This window comes from Aotus nancymaae, unplaced genomic scaffold (assembly GCF_030222135.1).
Source record: "Aotus nancymaae isolate 86718 unplaced genomic scaffold, 86718_ANA_hifiasm-v0.15.2.pri h1tg000040l, whole genome shotgun sequence".
NCBI classification, from domain to species: domain Eukaryota; kingdom Metazoa; phylum Chordata; class Mammalia; order Primates; family Aotidae; genus Aotus; species Aotus nancymaae.
In genome coordinates this window covers 65,418,063-65,437,539 of record NW_026988454.1, presented here as the reverse complement: position 1 = coordinate 65,437,539, position 19,477 = coordinate 65,418,063, and the positions used below count along the sequence as shown (strand labels likewise).

The window sequence follows — 19,477 nt, the reverse complement described above, 5'->3', positions numbered from 1 at the left end:
ATTGAGCACCTACCATGTTACAGACACTCATCTAAGAGTTGCACATCCAACATAGAGTAAATGCACAAGAGGTCATAGACTAATAATTCTCATGAATTTTAGAACAAATGCTTTAAAAACTTTGCTTGTGCAGCAAACCACCATGGCATGTGTATACCTATGTAACAATATTGCACAATCTGCACAGGTACCCCAGAACTTAAAGTATAATAATAATAAAGATTTAAAAGCAAACAAACAAAAATAAAAATTTTAAAAAAGATATATATTATTTAAAAAGGAAAAAAACCTTTGCTTGATTACAGATACACAGTTCACTTCTCAGGGAATGTTTAGGAGTATTATCATTTTTAATGGAAATCTCTCAGGGGTGTGTGTGTGTGTGTGTGTGTGTGTGTGTGTGTGTGTGTGTGTCTGTCTGTCTCTCACTCTCCACCCTGAACACACAAAGCCCCATAGTCTACAGTTGGGTCATTTCATTTGATCTTGAGACATTTGCTTAAGCTATGTCTACACAAAGTTAGTGTAAACATTTTGGTCAGTGACCTACTGCTTTGTTTAACAGTGTCAGACTGCTGTATTTTTTTTTCTTGACTACTTTCACTTTGGATTAACTAGCAGGTTTTTAAAGCTTTCTTCAGACTTGCTTTTGTATGGTCCTTGTGGGTATGCATCAGTTTGCATGCATACTCATATGTATGTGCATTTCTCCTGCTTTAGTTTTCTACTGATTAGCCACATTATCTACAATTCAAATTTCCACAATCAGTTTTTAAGTTAGATATTTAGAAAAGAGTTACTAAACTTTAATTCTTTACTTACACATTTACGTTTTCCTTGGACAGTTTTCTACAACATTTTTTTTCCCACATCTGCTTTGGGTTCTTTCAGTTTTTCAGTTTCACAGGAAAAGATAAATATTATTGTATACTGAAACTAGTTCTGAAGAGTAAGAAGTTTTTAAATAAATTCTAATTAGCTTTAGATATGTAATCCTCTATTCCACAGACCATTCTAATTATAAAAATATGTCATTTTGTAATTGACAAAAGCCTTTAGCAAATACCTGAGGCTTTCTGGATTTCTGGAAGGAACACAATGTGATCCACATGATTCTCTTAGTTACCAGCAAAAGAAAAATAATGGACATTTGATCAATTTCTACAACATTTTTGTATTATGTTGCTATAAATATATGGCTTTAAAACATCTTTCATTTTGTTTTAATACATGCAACACTCTCATATTCCTTCTCCATATTAGTGACATTCTCCAAACATTTATTAAAAACATGCATTACATGGGAGACACCAAGTTAAGTTCAGTAAGTCAAAGAAGAGTAAGCCGTCAAGGAGTTTTCAGAGGAACCATGTATGGTAATAGAAGATTATATCCTTGGTGCTGTCAGAAGTACTAGAAAAAAAGAACAAAAAAGAACAAAAAAGATGTTGTGAGAGGGAGCTTGATATGTATCTGAGGAATAGATAGGTATTTGTGGAGAACTAGGCTTCTTGAAGGAGATGGTGAGATATTATTAATGTAATATGAATGTTAAACAATCTCAAGGTATTTTAGTTCTGATTAATATTATAGGTTTAAAAGGGGGAAACAAAAGTAATTTTAAGAATTTTAAGAAACTTGTCAAAAATTGTGGAAGTAAACAGTTGTTTTGCTCTTCTTCGCTCCTTCATTTGAAACCAAATGAAGTAATAAACACACAAAAATATATGATTACATATAATAGTAAATATTCTACCTAAGATAATTAAAATATTATATAAAGAAACTACAAAGTTAATAGGTAAGAAGAAATGAAGGACCTATCTTAAATTTATAGTCCATATAAATAATATAGATTATTTTATAAGTAATATCAAATTACATATGTAGATTGCTTTATGAATTATACTATTACTATTAAATTAATTTGCATTTTTATAAAATATTAACTTGCCATCTTTTAAATTACTATTTCTGGATTAAAACTCTAGAATGTTTAATACTTTAACCTTATGATATCTAAATCCTCTTTCTAAACTCAAAACATATTTATATCTACATTTTTATTGATTCAATTTCATAATATTTTGACACATAATTTCTCAAATCAATGTATTTCTTACAAAAGGGAGTGTTAAGTTTCCCATATTTGAAAGAGATTGGCATTTAACCAGATCTTCTGAAATTTACAATCAGTATTCCTCCACAATTTACTGTGCAGTTCTTAAGCAGTTTTAGAATCATTAAAGTGTTATAGATCTCTGATATTAAGATCATTTTACCTGATCCCTTCATTTTTCAGAAGACATAACGTAGGTCTGGAGAGTGAAGAGGCTTGCTCATCCAGTCACTCGTTGCCTTTTATTTTCATTTGGTTGATCTGTTTTTTTTTTTTTTTAAAAAACTAGTATGATTAAAGTGTATACTTTTTACCTTCAAATAGTTGGTATTATTTGTACTGCTTATATGATGATTATGTGACTACCTTTCCTGTTATTTCAGTTTGATCAGTTCTATTTATATCTTGATACTATTCAAGTTTCTGCCTTCCCAATCAGTATGCATTCTTTCTAGGTCATAAATTGCTAACATTTAAGTAGCCATTTCCCAATTTTCTTCTCAGTGTGTGGTGCCCCTACTTTAAAATTAATATTATTTGCACGTGTATTTTGAGGTCTTCCCTTAGATTTTAATGGTCCATTTATAGAAAGAAAAATCAACACCTCTTTTCCATCCACTACTGAAAAATATGTTGGAAACAGTAGGAGCTTTGTAAAGTTAAAAACTTATTTATTTTTAAAATAGGAAAGCACATTTACATGCCAGAAAACAACCAATCTTTGTCTAATAAGGCTCTTACACTACTTCCTGCAACTTGATTTCAGTGTATATTCTTACTTCTGACTTATATTCTTCATTCTGGACTGTATCAGCAACTTCACAACTTCCTTTTTTCAAAGCCCAGGACAAGTCTGAATTGAATTGAATATGATAGCTGTAGGAAGATGTATGCAAGTGGACCTTTAACATCTTCTAAAGTTGAACTGCAAAGAGTGCTAAAACTTCAAAAATTCCAGGACATTCTGCAGACAAAATTTTCATTGGTTACCTATTTGTATAGTTTTTATTTTACCTGAAATATTGGCAAAGTGCTAATTTGTATGCTTTGATGAGATAGCAACAATGAAGAAGGTTATTGTCACTAGAAATAAGGATAAAAATACTGGAGCCAGTCTTTATATTAAATTAGAAATACCTGTTGTTTCATGGCTCAAATGAATCAAAAGCAAGTGGGAAGAGTGGGAGATATTTCTCAGCGTGGAGACCAGTCACTGCTCCTCCCCTGGAAAATTAGTACATTACGCTGTGTACTTTTTACATAATCATCTTTTGGGAAGCTGTGACCTACTTATTTATTCTTCCATGGTGTGTCCACGGGTCACATGTATATGTTTTTTGTTTTTATTTATTTTTATTTATTTATTTTTGAGACGGGGTCTTGCTCTGTCACCAGGCTGGAGCACAGTGGCACAGTCTTGGCTCACTGCAACCTCTGCCTCCCGGGTTCAAGTGATTCTTCCGCCTCAGCCTCCCGAGTAGCTGGGACTACAGAAGGGTGCCAAACGCCCAGCTAATTTTTGTATTTTTAGTAGAGGCTGGGTTTCACCATGTTGGCCAGGATGGTTTTGATCTCTTGACCTTGTGATCCACCTGCCTCGGCCTCCCAAAGTGCTGGATTACAGGCGTGAGCCACTGTGCCCGGCTTGTTTTTATTTTTAACCGGCTTGCATTTAGGCACTCACCAACTTCACACAAAATTCATTTCAAATTATTATAGTCATAGTTTACATGGACATAAAACTCTTAGAATTTGTTCAAAGAAAGTGAAAGTATTTACCACTTCAAAAGAGAAAAATTATTGAGAAAATAGCCAGAAGTTGAGGATAAAGAGTGGCAATATTACCCAGCAAGAAGCAATACAGAATAGCAATTAACAGATGGGGACTGCATTGAGGTCCCTCATGTCCTAATCCAGCATCTGTCCCTTGCTAACTGTATAACTGACCTTAGGAAGATACTGAGGATGCTAGACCTGTTTCATGCTCTTGCTAAAGCAGAACACAATAAGCTTAGTAAATCAGGTTCTTTGGCCTAAGAATTAATCTACCTCACAGGACTGAAGCGTAAAGGAGGGAAATAAATCTTAGACTCAGTAATTTGCACAACTTAAATATCATGATTATATTCAGACTTAAAATATGAATTTTATATGATAGGAAATAAAGAGAAAATGTGAGTCGAATAAACTTCTTGATGACTTTTTATTGTTTGTAAAATATTTTACACAGTGTCTGATGTAATGTATGATCTCAGTGAATGTTGACTCTCAGGGACTTTCATTCTTCAGTGAGATTGAGTTTAGGTTTAAACATATTTCATACTTATTTAAATTTCTTTAGCTTCAAAATTGCAGGAGTTTGCGTTATAATGTTTGAAAGGGGTCTGGAACTGTGAGCACATAAAGCAGAGACACAATTAGTCCAGTGCAGTTGGTACCAGTGAGGAATGTTTTCCCAGAAAAGGTGATGGTTTCAAAAAGCTCACAATGAGAGAGAGATTTACACATGTATGTGTTGTGTGTGTGTGTGTGTGTGTGTGTGTGTAGGTAGGTAGGTAGGTCAGTAAGAAGGGGCTGGGCTCCTGGGCAGATGAACCCCATTTGGAAAGCAATGGAGGCATTTGATTTTGGTTCATTCAGGGAAACATAAGTGATTTAATACGGCTGTAGGACTGGGGAAGTAGGAGTGGTAAGAAAAGAGGTTGGAAAGGAAGGTAGAAGACAAATTATGAAAAACTTTGTAAATAGCATTAAACTTAAATATTAGTCATTGAAAAATTTTAGGAAGTTGAACAATAAGATTAATTTTTTATGTCATAAAAATGACTTTGGTTGTAATAGATACAAGTTACTTAAAAAGCTAGAGTAGGGGCAAGTATCTATGAAAAATCCAGTGGAGATTTATTGTGGTGTGGAAGACATAGTGCCTCTAGACTTAGTCAAGCATATGAAAAGTTTACAGTGACATTCCTGTAGAAATAATGGGAATTTATTAACTGTTTGCTAGAATAATTAAGAAGACCATTATCTAGTTTAACTATAGGGACAGACTCAGTGGGGTATCTATGAAGTTATGGTCTAAGATTTTGCTTTGTCTTTAACTCTCTCTGGCTTATCATTTGTATCACTGACTTGTACATAAAAGCAAAACTGAATATGACCTAAAGGCAGAAGGTAAAGAAACATATTTTACATAGCTTTGTAATATTAGTAAATTGCCTTGATACATTAGATGTTGAATAAGTTAATAATAATAGTTGATGAGAGAATTATGCCCCAAGTGATTTTAGTTAGAAAATTAGACCAACAGTAAGTAGATGATATTAACTAGGGATACTTGTAAAAAAAAAAATAAAAGAAAAATAGCACATCACAAACATAAACTTTTTAAACAATAAGCTTAAGATGAATGAACAGTATGATACTGTACTGTTAAAAATCCCACTATTCATTTTATCTATATTAGCTTATGGAGCTGGCCACTCTATCATAATTTGCTTTGCTTGGATACACTTGGAGTATAACATTGAGCTGTGAGTACACTGAACTGTGATCAGGAAAAAAAATGCTAGAAAAATGAAAGGATCAGAATAGTCATGTTGCAAACAGTTAAACAATATGAAAGTGTTAGATGAAAGAAACGTAGTAGGAAGATGATCATGTGAAAGTTGGGCTTAAATGTATACCAACAAAAAGAAATGATTAAAACCTTTAGGAAAACAGATAATGTATTAATATATGGAACAACTTTGTGCTGCAGCTCTCCAGAGAGTTGAGGAACTGCTATAGATGATAAGGTTGTCATTCTTGGAGGCCTAAATATAGTAATAAAAACAATCTAAGTATCTGAATGATGGGTAGACAAGATGATTTCTTGATTGTGTGATTCTTAGACTCTTCCATCTTTTATACTCATGATAATGATGCAATTTTAGTTCATAGTACATGTAAATATTTGGAGGTTAATTTAATGGTCATTTTGAGAGACCTGTTTAAAATATGCATTAAGAACAAAATGTCTATTGGGGTTTTATTTCTTCTTGTCCATTTTCTTTCCCCCAAAAGTTTTTATTTTGAATTTTTAAATGTACAAAAATGTTCAAACAATAGTATAATAAGCACTCATATATTCAGCATTTTGATTAAACAATTGGTAATATTTTTCCAGTTTTGTGTTTATGACACTTAACTTTCATAACTGCAGATTTGATCTCCTAAGCATCAGTATATTTTCTTATATAACTGCTATATCAATATTTTGCCTAAGGAGAAAAAATAATTCCCTAATGTCATTTAATATCCAGAGGATGTCATTTAATATCCAAAGGCCAATTTAATGTTGTCCTTTGGCATTATATTATATAAAAATTAAAGAAGCTTGATAATTTAATCCTTTGGATAATGATTTGTACAAAATTAAAATGGAGAGGCCACCTTTTGCAATTGTTTAGACAGAAAATAAGATTTGTATAACAATTGATTGAGAAAATCAACATATCTTTTGGGAAGATAGCAGATGATGTGTCATTTAGAACATCATTTTTTTTATTAAATTGAAGTCTATGAAACACAGATTGTACCCACTTTAAGGTAAGACCTATTAGAAAAGTCTCAGAGGTTAATGTGACATTGGTTGGTACATCCATCATAGGTTTATGAGTCATGTACTCCTCAGTAGTAGTTAAAATTGATTTAAAAGAGAAAAGCATTGACTAGGCTTTAGCAATTGACTAATAAATCTTTTATTTCAAGTCTTGAGCAGTGATATTCTTTTGTGAGTCAGAGACTGTGACAGGAAAAGTTTTAGCACTGAGTGTTCTGTGTAAACTAGGGATCCCTTGACATTTGGTTTCCTATATCTACAAAACAGAGAGAGCAATTATACCCATGGAAAATAAAGGTATTTTACTCTCCTTTTTTTCTTCCTTTAACAAGGCTTTTATAGTGATGAGAACTGTTAAGTTTTAATATAAGCTTGGAAAAAGAATTATGGGCATTTTATGGTTTGATATAGAGGTTATTTGAGATATGATGGCCCTTCCTGAATTAACAAACAAAACAATGATAAAGCTGTGAGAATGACTATCTTAGACAATTTTTTGAATCTGAAAAGTTCAAGATAAGTATGAGAAAGCAGTACATTTTGCTTATGTTGTATGGAGAATAAGGAATTCGATGATAACTACATTGGAGTCTCTAGATTCTTGAAAATGTGAAACTGGGTGAATTTAAGTGTAAGTCTAGGGAAAGCACACAGTTATAGATTACTAACATGCTTCTTTCTTTAAGATCATATAGGTCTTATATGTTCTTTATTATTCTGAGATGTATTTTACCCATCAAACATGATTTATGAACTCTTAGGCGAGCAATTCTCTCTTCATGGATCACATGCTTATGAAATGCTACATCCAATCCTGACACTTAATAATAAAAAGAATAATTCCAGAAGCAAACAATTTTTTAGAAGATCCCCAGTGCAAAATGGATATTGTTTTTGCAAGTCATAGGAAGGAAAAACCTCTTGTTTAAAATCAAGTGAACAATTATCCTTTTGCAGGTTCATGAACAGCTGGAAAAAAATGCTTTGCTGTTTAATTTTATAATAGCAATTTTAAAATCAAAGGCATTCTTTTAAAATTATAAAAACCAACTGATTTCTTCCTCAGAGAATCAAATATATACAGCCTTATATTTCACATCACAAAGAAAATATATAAGATATATATGCCCTTGATTTCCTGCCCATCTCCACATCTACAGATTACAGATAATTGCTTCTTGCTGGAGTGAGTAAGGTGTCCTCTTCTCCTACTTGCCATGCTTTGGATTTGATCCTCTCTTGCTCCTGAGACACCTGGCTCCATCACTAATCCCTTCTCTTTTCTACCTTTTAGCTTTCTCTTCCTATTGGTTCTTTCCCTCTGCATATAAATGTGTTGTCTTTCTTATTATAAATGAAACAAAGGCACAAACACCCTGAGATTTTATCTTCTTTAACTGTCCTTTTTTCTGTTATTCTCTAATATTCTAGCTTCATTTTGAAGAATAGTTTATTTATTTTTTTAAATAACAAGATTAACATATGTCCATTATAAGCTATTTAAAATATGCAAATAAGCAAAAATCAGAAAATCAAAATTAAATGCCTATCATCTAAAATGAACCAAAGTTGATATTTTGTTATGCATAAGAGCATATTATAACTACTTTTAAAGCATTTTGTCATCAAATATCTTCTATAGAATTATTTTAAATGGCTAAATATGTAGTATTATATCAACTATAGTTTCTGTAAAAAGTCTTTTACCATTGTATACTTAGAAAATTTTAAATAATTGTGTTCTTATAAATAAAGAAGTGAACATCCTTGCAGCTAAATCAGTGACATTTTCCTGAAAGTTGCATCCTGTAAGTAGAATTAATATATTCAAGTGTGTGATATTTTTAAAGCTTGATTAATTTAAAAATAGATTTCTATAAAGTTTGTGTCAACTTATTTTTCTATTCAATTGTGCCTTTTCTTACTCCTCGGTACATTTGATTCATAAAGATTCTATCTCATTGTTTTAATTAACATTTCTCTTTTCCTGTTTTTCACCATTTTCTTACATTCAGTGATTATTTGCATTTATTTGTGAATATTTTCTACTTATGTCGTTTTGCCAATTTTTCTACTGGAGTTGTGTTCTTAGTAGCAGTTCTTTTATTTATTGAATATATTAATTTTTTTATTTTTAAATGTATTATGATAATATACTTTCATATATTTTCATATTCTTTAGTTATGTTTATGTTTGATGCATAGATATTTTTCAAACATTGAAGCTACATTTAGTAATGTTATCTTTATTTTTACTGCTTGTGTTATCACATTTAGAAAGTCCTTAGCACTTTTATACAATTGTTTTTTAAAGTAAAATTTTATTAAAGAATGATCTATGTAAAGTGCACACGATATGAGTAAAGTTCTAGTAATATGTATCCAAGCACTCAGTTTAAATAACAGACCATCACTAGCATCCCAAAAGCACATCATGCTCTCTTCTTACCACTATTCCTACCATAATCATTTTTTGAACTTTTTGAAAAATGAAATTATATAGCAATATTCTTTTGTGTTTGGCTTCCTTCAATCATTTGTTTGTGAGATTCATCTCATGTTGTTGCATATAGTTCTTTATTGATGCAGGTCTTCTTTGCTATTATGAATATTCTTGCATGTGTGTTTTGATGATGTACAGATTTCTATTTATCAGATATTCCAGAGTGAAGTTTCTGTGTCACAGAATTTGTGTATTTTCAGTGGTAGAAGATTCAGACACTCAATTTTCAGTGTGGATTGAGCCAATTTATCTTTTTCATTTTAGCCATGCTGGTATATATAAAATTGTTTCAAATCGTGGTTTTTCATTTTCTGGAATGCCATGAAATTGATCACTTTTCATATATACATTGTCCATTTCAATTTATATTTTGGGGAAACAGATTTTCTACCTATTTTTTCTATTGGTTTGACTGCCATTTTCTTTTATTGTAGACTTTTAAGAGATGAGTCTTTCTCTCTCTCTCTCCCTCAAACACACACATACACACATATACGTGAATCTGTCTACTAAATTTGTGTATATATGTGTGAATCCACTAATTCTACTTATAGGATGTATTATTAAGGAAAATGACATATATACATATATGTGTGTGTGTATATATATGTATGTGCATTTTTTCTTTTCATTTATGACACAAATATACATATGTGTGTGTCTGTGTTGAGTGTGTGTGTGTCTTTGATTAGGAAGTTCTTAATTTTAAGGAAGTCTAGTATGTCACATTTTTACCTTTATGAATATCACTTTATGTTTTCTTTTAAAAAATATTTTCTTACCTAAGCTTTCTTTGAACAACTTTATTGTTTTAATGTCACGTTTCAATGTATGATTAAAATAATTTTTATATAATTATCTACTTGATCCAGAAACATTTATTGAAAATACAATCCTTTTTTATTAGAATGTAGCATTTTCACTTTAATATTAGTGTCTATATAGATGGAAAACTGTTTATGAATTTTGTGTTTTATTCTACTTATCTGTTTTTCTCTATTAATTTTTTATCAGATATTATTTCACTATTTGTTTAGTCTTTGTCCTAGAATTCAAAATGCATTCTTGAATTACTAGTTCAAACAATTATTATGTTACCTTTCTTCAAATACTGCTAAAACATTTTAATCTTTTAATTCTATTTATGCATTTTTTTGCTTTGTTTCATTATACTTACCATGTACTTTAATTCTAAATATAAACTTCATCAGTCATTCCTGTTCTTTCTTTTAATAGTCCAAATTTATTGATATTCACCCATGTATTTGTATTTTCTCTTATACTTCACATGTTTAAGCATTGTAGTGGCTTCCTCTGTGATCAATAATCTGCCTATAGAACTTAATTTTGTATTTGTTTTAGTGGAGGCTTGTTGGTGACAAATTCCTTTGATTTTGGTATTTTCATTGATACTGTCAAACATATTTGGCAAAACACATTTGTATCTCTTCTCTGTATATTATGAAATGAAAAAATATATTAAAGAAGAGTGGATTTTGTAGCCACTTTATCTTTTTCCTGACTTTAATGGGAACTTCCTTCTTTTATGTATAACATTTACTGTTCATTTGTGAATTTTCAACTTAATAAAGTGACATTTTATTGTTTTCTAAAAAGTATTTTTAAATAAAAATAATTATCAATTGTCTGTACACTATATAGTATGATGATTATACTTTTCTCTTCTTGGAACAATTACTAAGTTGGATGATAGTAAAACATTCCAAATTTTTAAATAGAATCAAAAAGGTTCTTTCTCCTCAACAGTTTGTGACATCAATCCAACTTTATTTGGAAACCAATTCTTTACTGATTTTTTTTCACCTTCTTGCACATATCAAGGGCAATAAGCTATTCAGAATTTCTCTTATTTCTTGAGTTAATATTGTTGGGTTGTTATATTTTGTCTTAAAATGTTGCATTATCTGGATGTTTTTGTTTATTACATATAAAATTTTAAACTCTGGCTTTAGATTAATAAAATTTAATTATTTGTTTTTTAAAATTGAGATAGAAAATGGGTTATCCTAAGGAATTAAAAAGATTTATTTAAACTTTCAAACTGGTAACAAATATGTAAACTTAAAGTGGAATTTGAATTATTTATTTTAAAGATTGATAAAGAATAAGAAAGTTTTAATTCACTGTTATCAAATATTGACTCAATATTATAATTGGTAAAATATTGGCCCAATATTACTAGCTATGATCTTTATTGCATACTTTTATCACATAGAAACTACCATTTTGAACTGAAAAAAGTAGAAATTTTTTTTATTTGCTAATAAGAATCCACTTATGGCTTGCATTTCTATAATTACCTCTTTATTCCTAATTAACTTTACAAGTACCTTACAATCAGTCAGTTATTTTTCTGCTTCATGTATAAGATCTTACATTTTAGTTACATCTTATTAAGTCTTCTTATTGCACATTTTAGGAAGTTTTGTATATTTTGCCTGAATAAAATTTTGCAGAAAACTACTAGTTTGTAGTGGAATAGACAAGGGCTTTGAAGTCAGCATAAGTAGATTCTACTAGTGGCTCTATCACTTGATAGCTATGTGATCTTTGACCAAAGGGGTAATTCCTGTAAAATAATACTGTGTTGGATGGCTTTGAAGATTCATTGCGATCTCAAACACTTGTTGAGTGCTTACTCTGTGACAGCTACTCTTCTAAATGTTTTGTACTTGCTAACATTTATTCTCTATTATAATTCTATGCAGTAGCCTCCCTTATTGTTCTTTTTTCAGAGATGAGGCAGCTCAGACTGAGGTTTTAGGCAACTACCCAAAATTATACAGATAGCAATTGGCAAAGCCAGAATGTAAACCCAGTCTAGCTCCAAATAAATGTATATGTAAGAGTAAAGAGTAAAGAAGAATACCACTGTTCCTCTCCACATACACAGAAGGAATCTAGCTTGGATCTTTATACCCATTAGACAAATAATTATTATCCTTCATAAGTCACCAAAGATTTCAAATATATTGAGTGCTATTTGACAAGTTGATTGTTTTAGTAACTATGCCATCAAATTGGTTAAAATCCAGAATAAGATAAATATTTCAAACTGATACGGCATCAAATAACATTTTTCTCTTCTTCCTGAATATAAATTTGCCTCACCCCTCTAGTCTCTTCTGAGTTCTAATTCCTCATAGTTAGAGGAATTATTACAACACTATGACTTCTTACTAATTTATAATAGGTAGTTTGCTAATAGTATAGTCACCTGATATACATGTGTCAAAATATCTTTGATGAGGTATGAATTGCTAGATGTGGAACAGGCTTATTCAAGAAAGTTTAATTTATGAATGACTGTACTGGGACTACATGGTGTGAAATTTGAAAGGAAGAAAAATAAATGTTCTGCATTTTTAAAGTACTAGTTTCCTAAGGACAGAGGTTGGAGGGGTTTAGGGATCAGGTGTTCTACCTTTTATTTCATTCTCCAAACCAACCATGATTCTTTTGGAGGTGAAGGTCTCAGTTAGGTCACTCCCAGCTAGTAAGAGAGTAATGATTGTAGAGAGAAGGAAGGCTCTGACAAGAGTGAGGGAACTGGAATGAGACAGAGCTGGTAGAAGGTCACAAATTGAAGGGACATATTTAAAAAATATACTCCTACATTTTATGGCCAAAATTATATACTACGGTTTTATTCATTGATTAAAAGAGTTGGTTTGTTTTGGAGAGGCATCCTTCGTAAGTGTCAAGTGTCTTCTTAAAAGAGACTTAGAATAAAACAACTAGCAAAATGCTCTTTCTTCTCCCAAGCAAGACACTGAAATTTGCAAATAATTTGGGCTTTTAACACAATAAGTGCTATAAAAATTGTGCCACCTGGCATGGTGGCTCACTCCTGTAATCCTAACAGTTCGAAAGGCCAAGGCAGGCAGATCGCTTGAGCCCAGGAGTTTGGGACTAGCCTAGCCAACATAGTGAACCCCCCAACTCTACAAAAAATACAAAAATTAGCTGGGCTTGATGGTACATGCCTGTAGTCTCAACAACTTGGGAGTCTGAGGTGAGAGGATCAACTGAGCCCAAGGAGGTCAAGGCTGCAGTGGGCTGTGATAGTGCCTCTGCACTCCAGCCTGAGCAACCAAGTGGCTCAGTCTCAAAAAGGAAAAAAAGAAAAAAAATGTGCAAAAGAATTTTGATTTCTGAATGGAGACAACATTTAATATACTATTTTCAGTGCTTAATTTTATAGTGTATATCAATGCAGAGGATTAATTATTCTGGAACTGTTTACAAATTTTGGGGGGATAATTTTCAGTACTTAAGGCAAGACCTCTATATACCTAGGCCCAAAAATGAGTAATAACTAAAGAAAAAAAGTCAAAATCATATTTGTATCATGTTAAATCTTGGCAGCAATACTAAGGCAATTTTACCAGTATAGCTGTGCCTGCATGAGAATATCCCAAAGTTCATAAAGCAAGCACAAACCCCATGTACTTAAATCTCTCTCTCTCTTTCTCTCTCTCTCCCTCTCTCTCCTTCATTCACTCTCTCTCTCTCACACTCACACACTCACACAAATACACATGCACATATATAAAAGTACAGAAAACTTCTGATATTTTCTTTATCTTGTAAAAATTATGTGATTATTCTCTTTCTTTTTGTCAGGTGGTATTTTTGAATATGTGGAATCTGGCCCAATGGGAGCTGAGGAACTTGCATTCAGATTTGCCGTGAACACAATTAACAGAAACAGAACGTTACTACCCAATACTACCCTTACTTATGACACCCAGAAGATAAACCTTTATGATAGTTTTGAAGCATCCAAAAAAGGTAATTGATAGATTTTTAACATCTTTTTTTTTCTGGAATTTAAATTTCTGGATATTCTTAAGATATTTCTTATTTTCAACATATAGTTAGTAAGTTGTTAGGAATATTTGCATGCAAAGATTTATTTTCAAAGTGCACATAAATTTAATCAGAGAAGATAAAGTGGTATAATTACCTATTGCAAAAAATCTGCTTATAACATGAAATATAATTACATCTGTGATAGTGAAATTGTTTTTTTCTATTGATCCTTCTCTCTTATTATTGAAGCATTCCTATTTTCAAGAACCCACAAAATAAAATATGTATCAGTGGATTTTACCAAGTTTTTCAATTCATTCTTACATCTTTATTTGTATTATCTGTCAATCCCACTATATTATTACTGTGGTCTCAATTTATTGGCTACCTTGAAAGATATGTGGTTCTAAGTGACTTCAAAATGCCAGTGTGATATTGAAATTTAATTGGAAAATTTTAAACAACCATTAGTTTATGTATATTTCATGTTCATATTTTAAACCAACTAATATTTCTTTTTGTAACTGAAAATAAATAGCTGACAATGTAAAAACTGGATTATATAAGGAAATAATTAGAATACATTATGAATTTTATTTCTGTGTTTTAACTGTTTTAAATATCAAAAATACAGAAAAAAATGTTTTAAAAAGAAAAATAATTTTGTGGAATAAAAATTTAACATTTATATATGAAGAAATGCAATAGAGAAAACTGTTATTACAGCATTTATTTTAACCAAACAGCATTCAGTAGTAAGTGTGTTTGAGAGGTGTTTCTGTAGTCTTATGTTGGTGATCTTTTCTTATATATGTAGATGATCTTATAGTAGGTGATCTTTCCTTTTGCATAGTTAGCATTTACATAGCAGGAATTAAATTTTATATTAAAGATTTTTCTCAAAAGAGAAGGCTTATAAAATATTTAATATAACATTATATTTTTAAACAATGTTTGTCTTTCTGTAATGCTAACATGGTTTTACTCTAGCTACCTTATATTGATGGAAATGTATATACAATTATTTATAATTCCAGGTTAGTGCAGTTTTTTTCTAAGCTCATTAATATTAATGGTAGCTGACAAGGCACAATATTTCTCAAGATGAAAGTATCCTTTCCCCACAGCAACTAGCTAGTGTTTATCAAAGCCATATTCTGCATGCCCTTTGAATTCATTCATATCTTTATGAATACAAATAAGTTTCCACATTTCAGAAACATGTCAGGTGATATAAGGTTTTGAAGACTGAGAAAAAGGTTAAAGGTAACTGAAATATTACATTTGTCATCATAATTGCAAAATAAATCATTAACTCAAGACTATTACATTTGATTAGTGGCATAGTTCATGATTTTTCCATTAGTAAGAAGCAGCTCTGCCTCTAATGAAAGCATTTTGATCAAAGAATATGATAAATAAATGCAGTATAGATAAAATATTTCTAGATTTCTTAATGGTGATTTCAAATGATCAGCATGAAAAAACACAGGTTCGAATGTTCTCACAACAAACAGAGTACTATGCTGGGAATGCCCTAGCAAGATTATAAAGTGATAAAGTCATGTAGTTTGACCAAAATGTTATAAGGAATTTACAAGCTTTGTTAACCAATAAAAACTTACTGGGAATCAAATTCATCAGTTCACTTTGGCTTGAAGCTAGGAAAAGCTCAAATAACTGTATGAGTAACTTTCTTTGTGACTGTCATGGTTTGGATTTTATCTTCTGAAGCTCTTGTTTGTTGAGTTATTATTGCTTGGAGGATAGAGCAATACATAAAAACAATATAACAGAGAGAGCCAATATGGGTTTTTAGCTTTATCAAAATGTATATATTGATAATATTGTTAATGATTAATTATGAAATAAATAAGTTAGACATTAAAACATTTTAATTATTTATCCAATGCAAAAAAATAAGAAATGAAAGGTTACATTTTGACATTTTATCCATTTTTTTCTGTTTTAGTTTTAATAGGTAATAATGTTCTGCTCAATTAATACTTTGATGTATTAGAGCTTGAATTATTATTTGAATCATATATTATTTTTAAGTAACTCTTCTGATAACTAAAAGCTCTGATCTTGCTTGAAACACACTTAGAGACATTCTAAATAACCTAAAACAGTGTTTTTAGCTTTTCTTGGTTTGTGATTTGTCCCAAATCTGGTTAAAGAAGATCACTCATCTTCAATATACAAGAATTAAAATCTCATGTTGAGTGAAAAATTCTAAAGTCTATCCAGCATTTATACTAAGTTAGAATTCCAATTATTATTTTAAAAGTAAGAATCCATGTACTTAAAAAGTTTATTTAGATTATATTGAATTTTTAAGAATGATTAAACAAATTTTTTCAGACAATAATTTACATAATTATTAAATATTACCATGCTTAATTCACCTATAATATTATATTTTATGCAGAAAACTGAGAGAAAATGACAGAAATTTTCTGAACACCAAATTTATACCTAAAGCTCAATAACAATCCTTCTCTGTCCTTTAAATATTTGCAGTGATGGGCAAACCATTGCCTCTTGAGGAAGACTGTTTCATTTTTGAACATGTTTTACTTTAGTTGTTTTCTTTTCTTTTTTTTTTTTTTGATACACAAGTTTGGTCTGTCACCCAGGCAAGACAGCAGTGGCACCATCATGGCTCACTGCAACCTCAATGTCCCAGGCTCAAGTGACACTCTCACCTCAGCCTCCCAAGAAGCTAGGACTACGGGCACATGGCACCATGCCCAGCTCATTTTTGTGTGTGTGTGTGTGTGTGTGTGTGTGTGTGTGTGTGTGTGTGTGTTTAGTTATTAGAGAGGACGTATCACTATGTTGCCCAGGCAGGTCTCAAATTCCTGTTCTCAAGCAATCTTTCTGCATTGGCCTTCCAAAGTGCTGGGATTACAGGTGTGAGCCATGGCATCTGGCCATTTTTAGAATTAAAAATAGTAATAATAGGCCAGGCGTGGTGGCTCACGTCTGTAATTGCAGCACTTTGGGAGACCGAGGCGGGCAGATCACAAGGTGAGGAAATCGAGACCTTCCTAACCAACGTGGTGAAACCCTGTCTCTACTAAAAATACAAAAACTTAGTCAGGCATGGTGGCAGGTGCCTGTAGTCCCAGCTACAAGGGAGCCTGAGGCAGGAGAATTACTTGAACCCGGGAGGGAGAGATTGTAGTTAGCCAAGATCACGCCACTGTACTCCAGCCTGGGTGACAGAGTGAGACCGTGTCTCAAAATTAATAATAATAATAATAGAAAACAAGGTAAAAAATCATGAGAAGCTTCTATTTTTTTCTAATTCCCCTTTGCCCATCAAGTGAAACCAACTTAAGCTTCTTTCACATGTTAGGTCTTCAAATATTTAACGATAATTTTCTTGTTCCCACTAATTATTCACTTTCTAGGCCCAAGCTCGCTCTTTGTGTCAGTGTGCCTTATAGAAATTTCAAGTCACGGCAATCTATTTTAATCTGAATACCTCTAGTTTATTCACGCCTTTTTAAATTACTGTGGTTATTATTGATATGAATAAAATTTTCTGTGAGTAAATGCAAACTTTAAAAAATAGTTTACAATAATAGGAAACACAGCATCCAAAAGCCAAATATATAAAGATGACTGAGTACTTGTCTAATGATTTTGATATTTTCCTACTCAATGAGACTGATCCATATGAAATCACCCTCTAAGAGCCATAGTAGATTTCATGTGGCTGAGTGCATGCATAACCTGACCTGTATCATCAGATATGTGGAAATATTCAGCTGTGTGTGACCACAGCTAATTGCACGATAAAGGGGAAAACACATGGCTTTTGATTAAGAAATGGAAAATGTAAAAGCTGTTCAATGAATTTCAGAAGATACATTATTCCCTCATCCCCCTCACGTAAACTTGTCTTCCAAAACAAGCACTGCCCCATTAAATTAAAAAATATTAATCTTCTCTCTCCTTCCCTCTCTCCCTCCCCTGACATTATTTATAGAATTATTTGAACATTGAGCTGCAGGCATCTGAGTGAATTAATTCCCTTGTAACAAAAGGAAAATGTTCAGTCGGAAAAAATTTTAAATTAATGAAAAGCAGATATATTTAAAAATAATCTTTCTTCAGGCCGATACCTTTGGGTTTAAAATAATAATGTGGTATCTGTTGGCACACTGGCATCTCTCCTCTCATTACTGACAGACCTTTATCTCCTCTTCAGCCTGTGATCAGCTGTCTCTTGGGGTGGCTGCCATCTTCGGGCCTTCACACAGCTCGTCAGCAAATGCAGTTCAGTCCATCTGCAATGCTCTGGGAGTTCCCCACATACAGACCCGCTGGAAGCACCAGGTGTCAGACAACAAAGATTCCTTCTATGTCAGTCTCTACCCCGACTTCTCTTCACTAAGCCGTGCCATTTTAGACCTGGTGCAGTTTTTCAAGTGGAAAACCGTTACGGTTGTATATGATGACAGCACTGGTAAGAAAAATTAGTAGCCTTTGGAGCTATGCTTTAAATAGAGATGATTTTCTGAAGCCCATTCCAGGTTCTTATTGTATTCTTATAGGTTTTTTTTGTGTGTGTGTGGTTGTTGTTTTTAAATTAAACTAAGGGGTGGAAAGACAAAATCAAATACCAACTCTAGTTTCACATATCTGAACAAAGTATACCTATATTGCATACTTTTTCTCTGTATTTGAAAAATAAGCATTTTTTCTTTTATTCCTGTGAAAGATCAGCTAGTTTGGTAGGTTGGATGAAGGATAGAGATAGTATGCAATTTTATATGTAAATATATATATATATATGTGTGTGTGTGTGTGTGTGTGTGTGTGTATTAGAATTTCAATCATTATTTAAAAAGTAAGAATGCATATATTCAAAAACAATATGCTCTAACAATTTAGATCATAATGAATCACATATATATATATATAGACAGACAACCTGTAATCCCAGCACTTTGGGAGGCCAAGGCAGGTGGCCATTTGAGATCAGGAGATCGAGACCAGCCTGGCCAACATGGTGAAACTCTGTCTCCACCAAAAATACAAAAATTAGCCAGAAGTGGTGGTGCATGCCTGTAATCCCAGCTACTTGGGAAGCTAAGGCAGGAGAATCACTTTAACCTGGGAGGTGGAGGTTGCAGTGAGCTGAGGCCATGCTATTGCATGTCAGCATGGGTGACAGAGTGAGACTCTGTCTCAAAAAAGAAAAAAAAGTAACAATAAAAATGAAATTTTAATTTTAATTTCATTGGAAGCTATATTGATGAAGCAGCTGCATGCTATTTTGCTTACTATAGAGTGATAATTAATTTTACTTTAAGATGTTTATCAAAAATATAAACAGTGTTCTTATAATTAGAACATAATAACATTTTATATCAGGACACTTCACTATACTTTCATAATT

The 19,477-nt window shown here is 31.9% G+C and overlaps 1 protein-coding gene across 5 annotated transcripts in view; it reads left to right on the top strand.

Annotated features, from left to right (window-relative positions):
• GRIK2 (glutamate ionotropic receptor kainate type subunit 2) overlaps positions 1-19,477 on the top strand; it is a 712,929-nt gene that overhangs the window by 216,414 nt on the left and 477,038 nt on the right. For all 5 annotated transcript variants that reach the window (XM_012438407.3, XM_064360817.1, XM_064360815.1 and 2 more), the window contains exons 2-3: positions 13,873-14,040; positions 18,284-18,541. In XM_012438407.3, the coding sequence (XP_012293830.1) occupies positions 13,873-14,040; positions 18,284-18,541 (426 nt within the window). The remainder of the gene's footprint in view (positions 1-13,872; positions 14,041-18,283; positions 18,542-19,477) is intronic.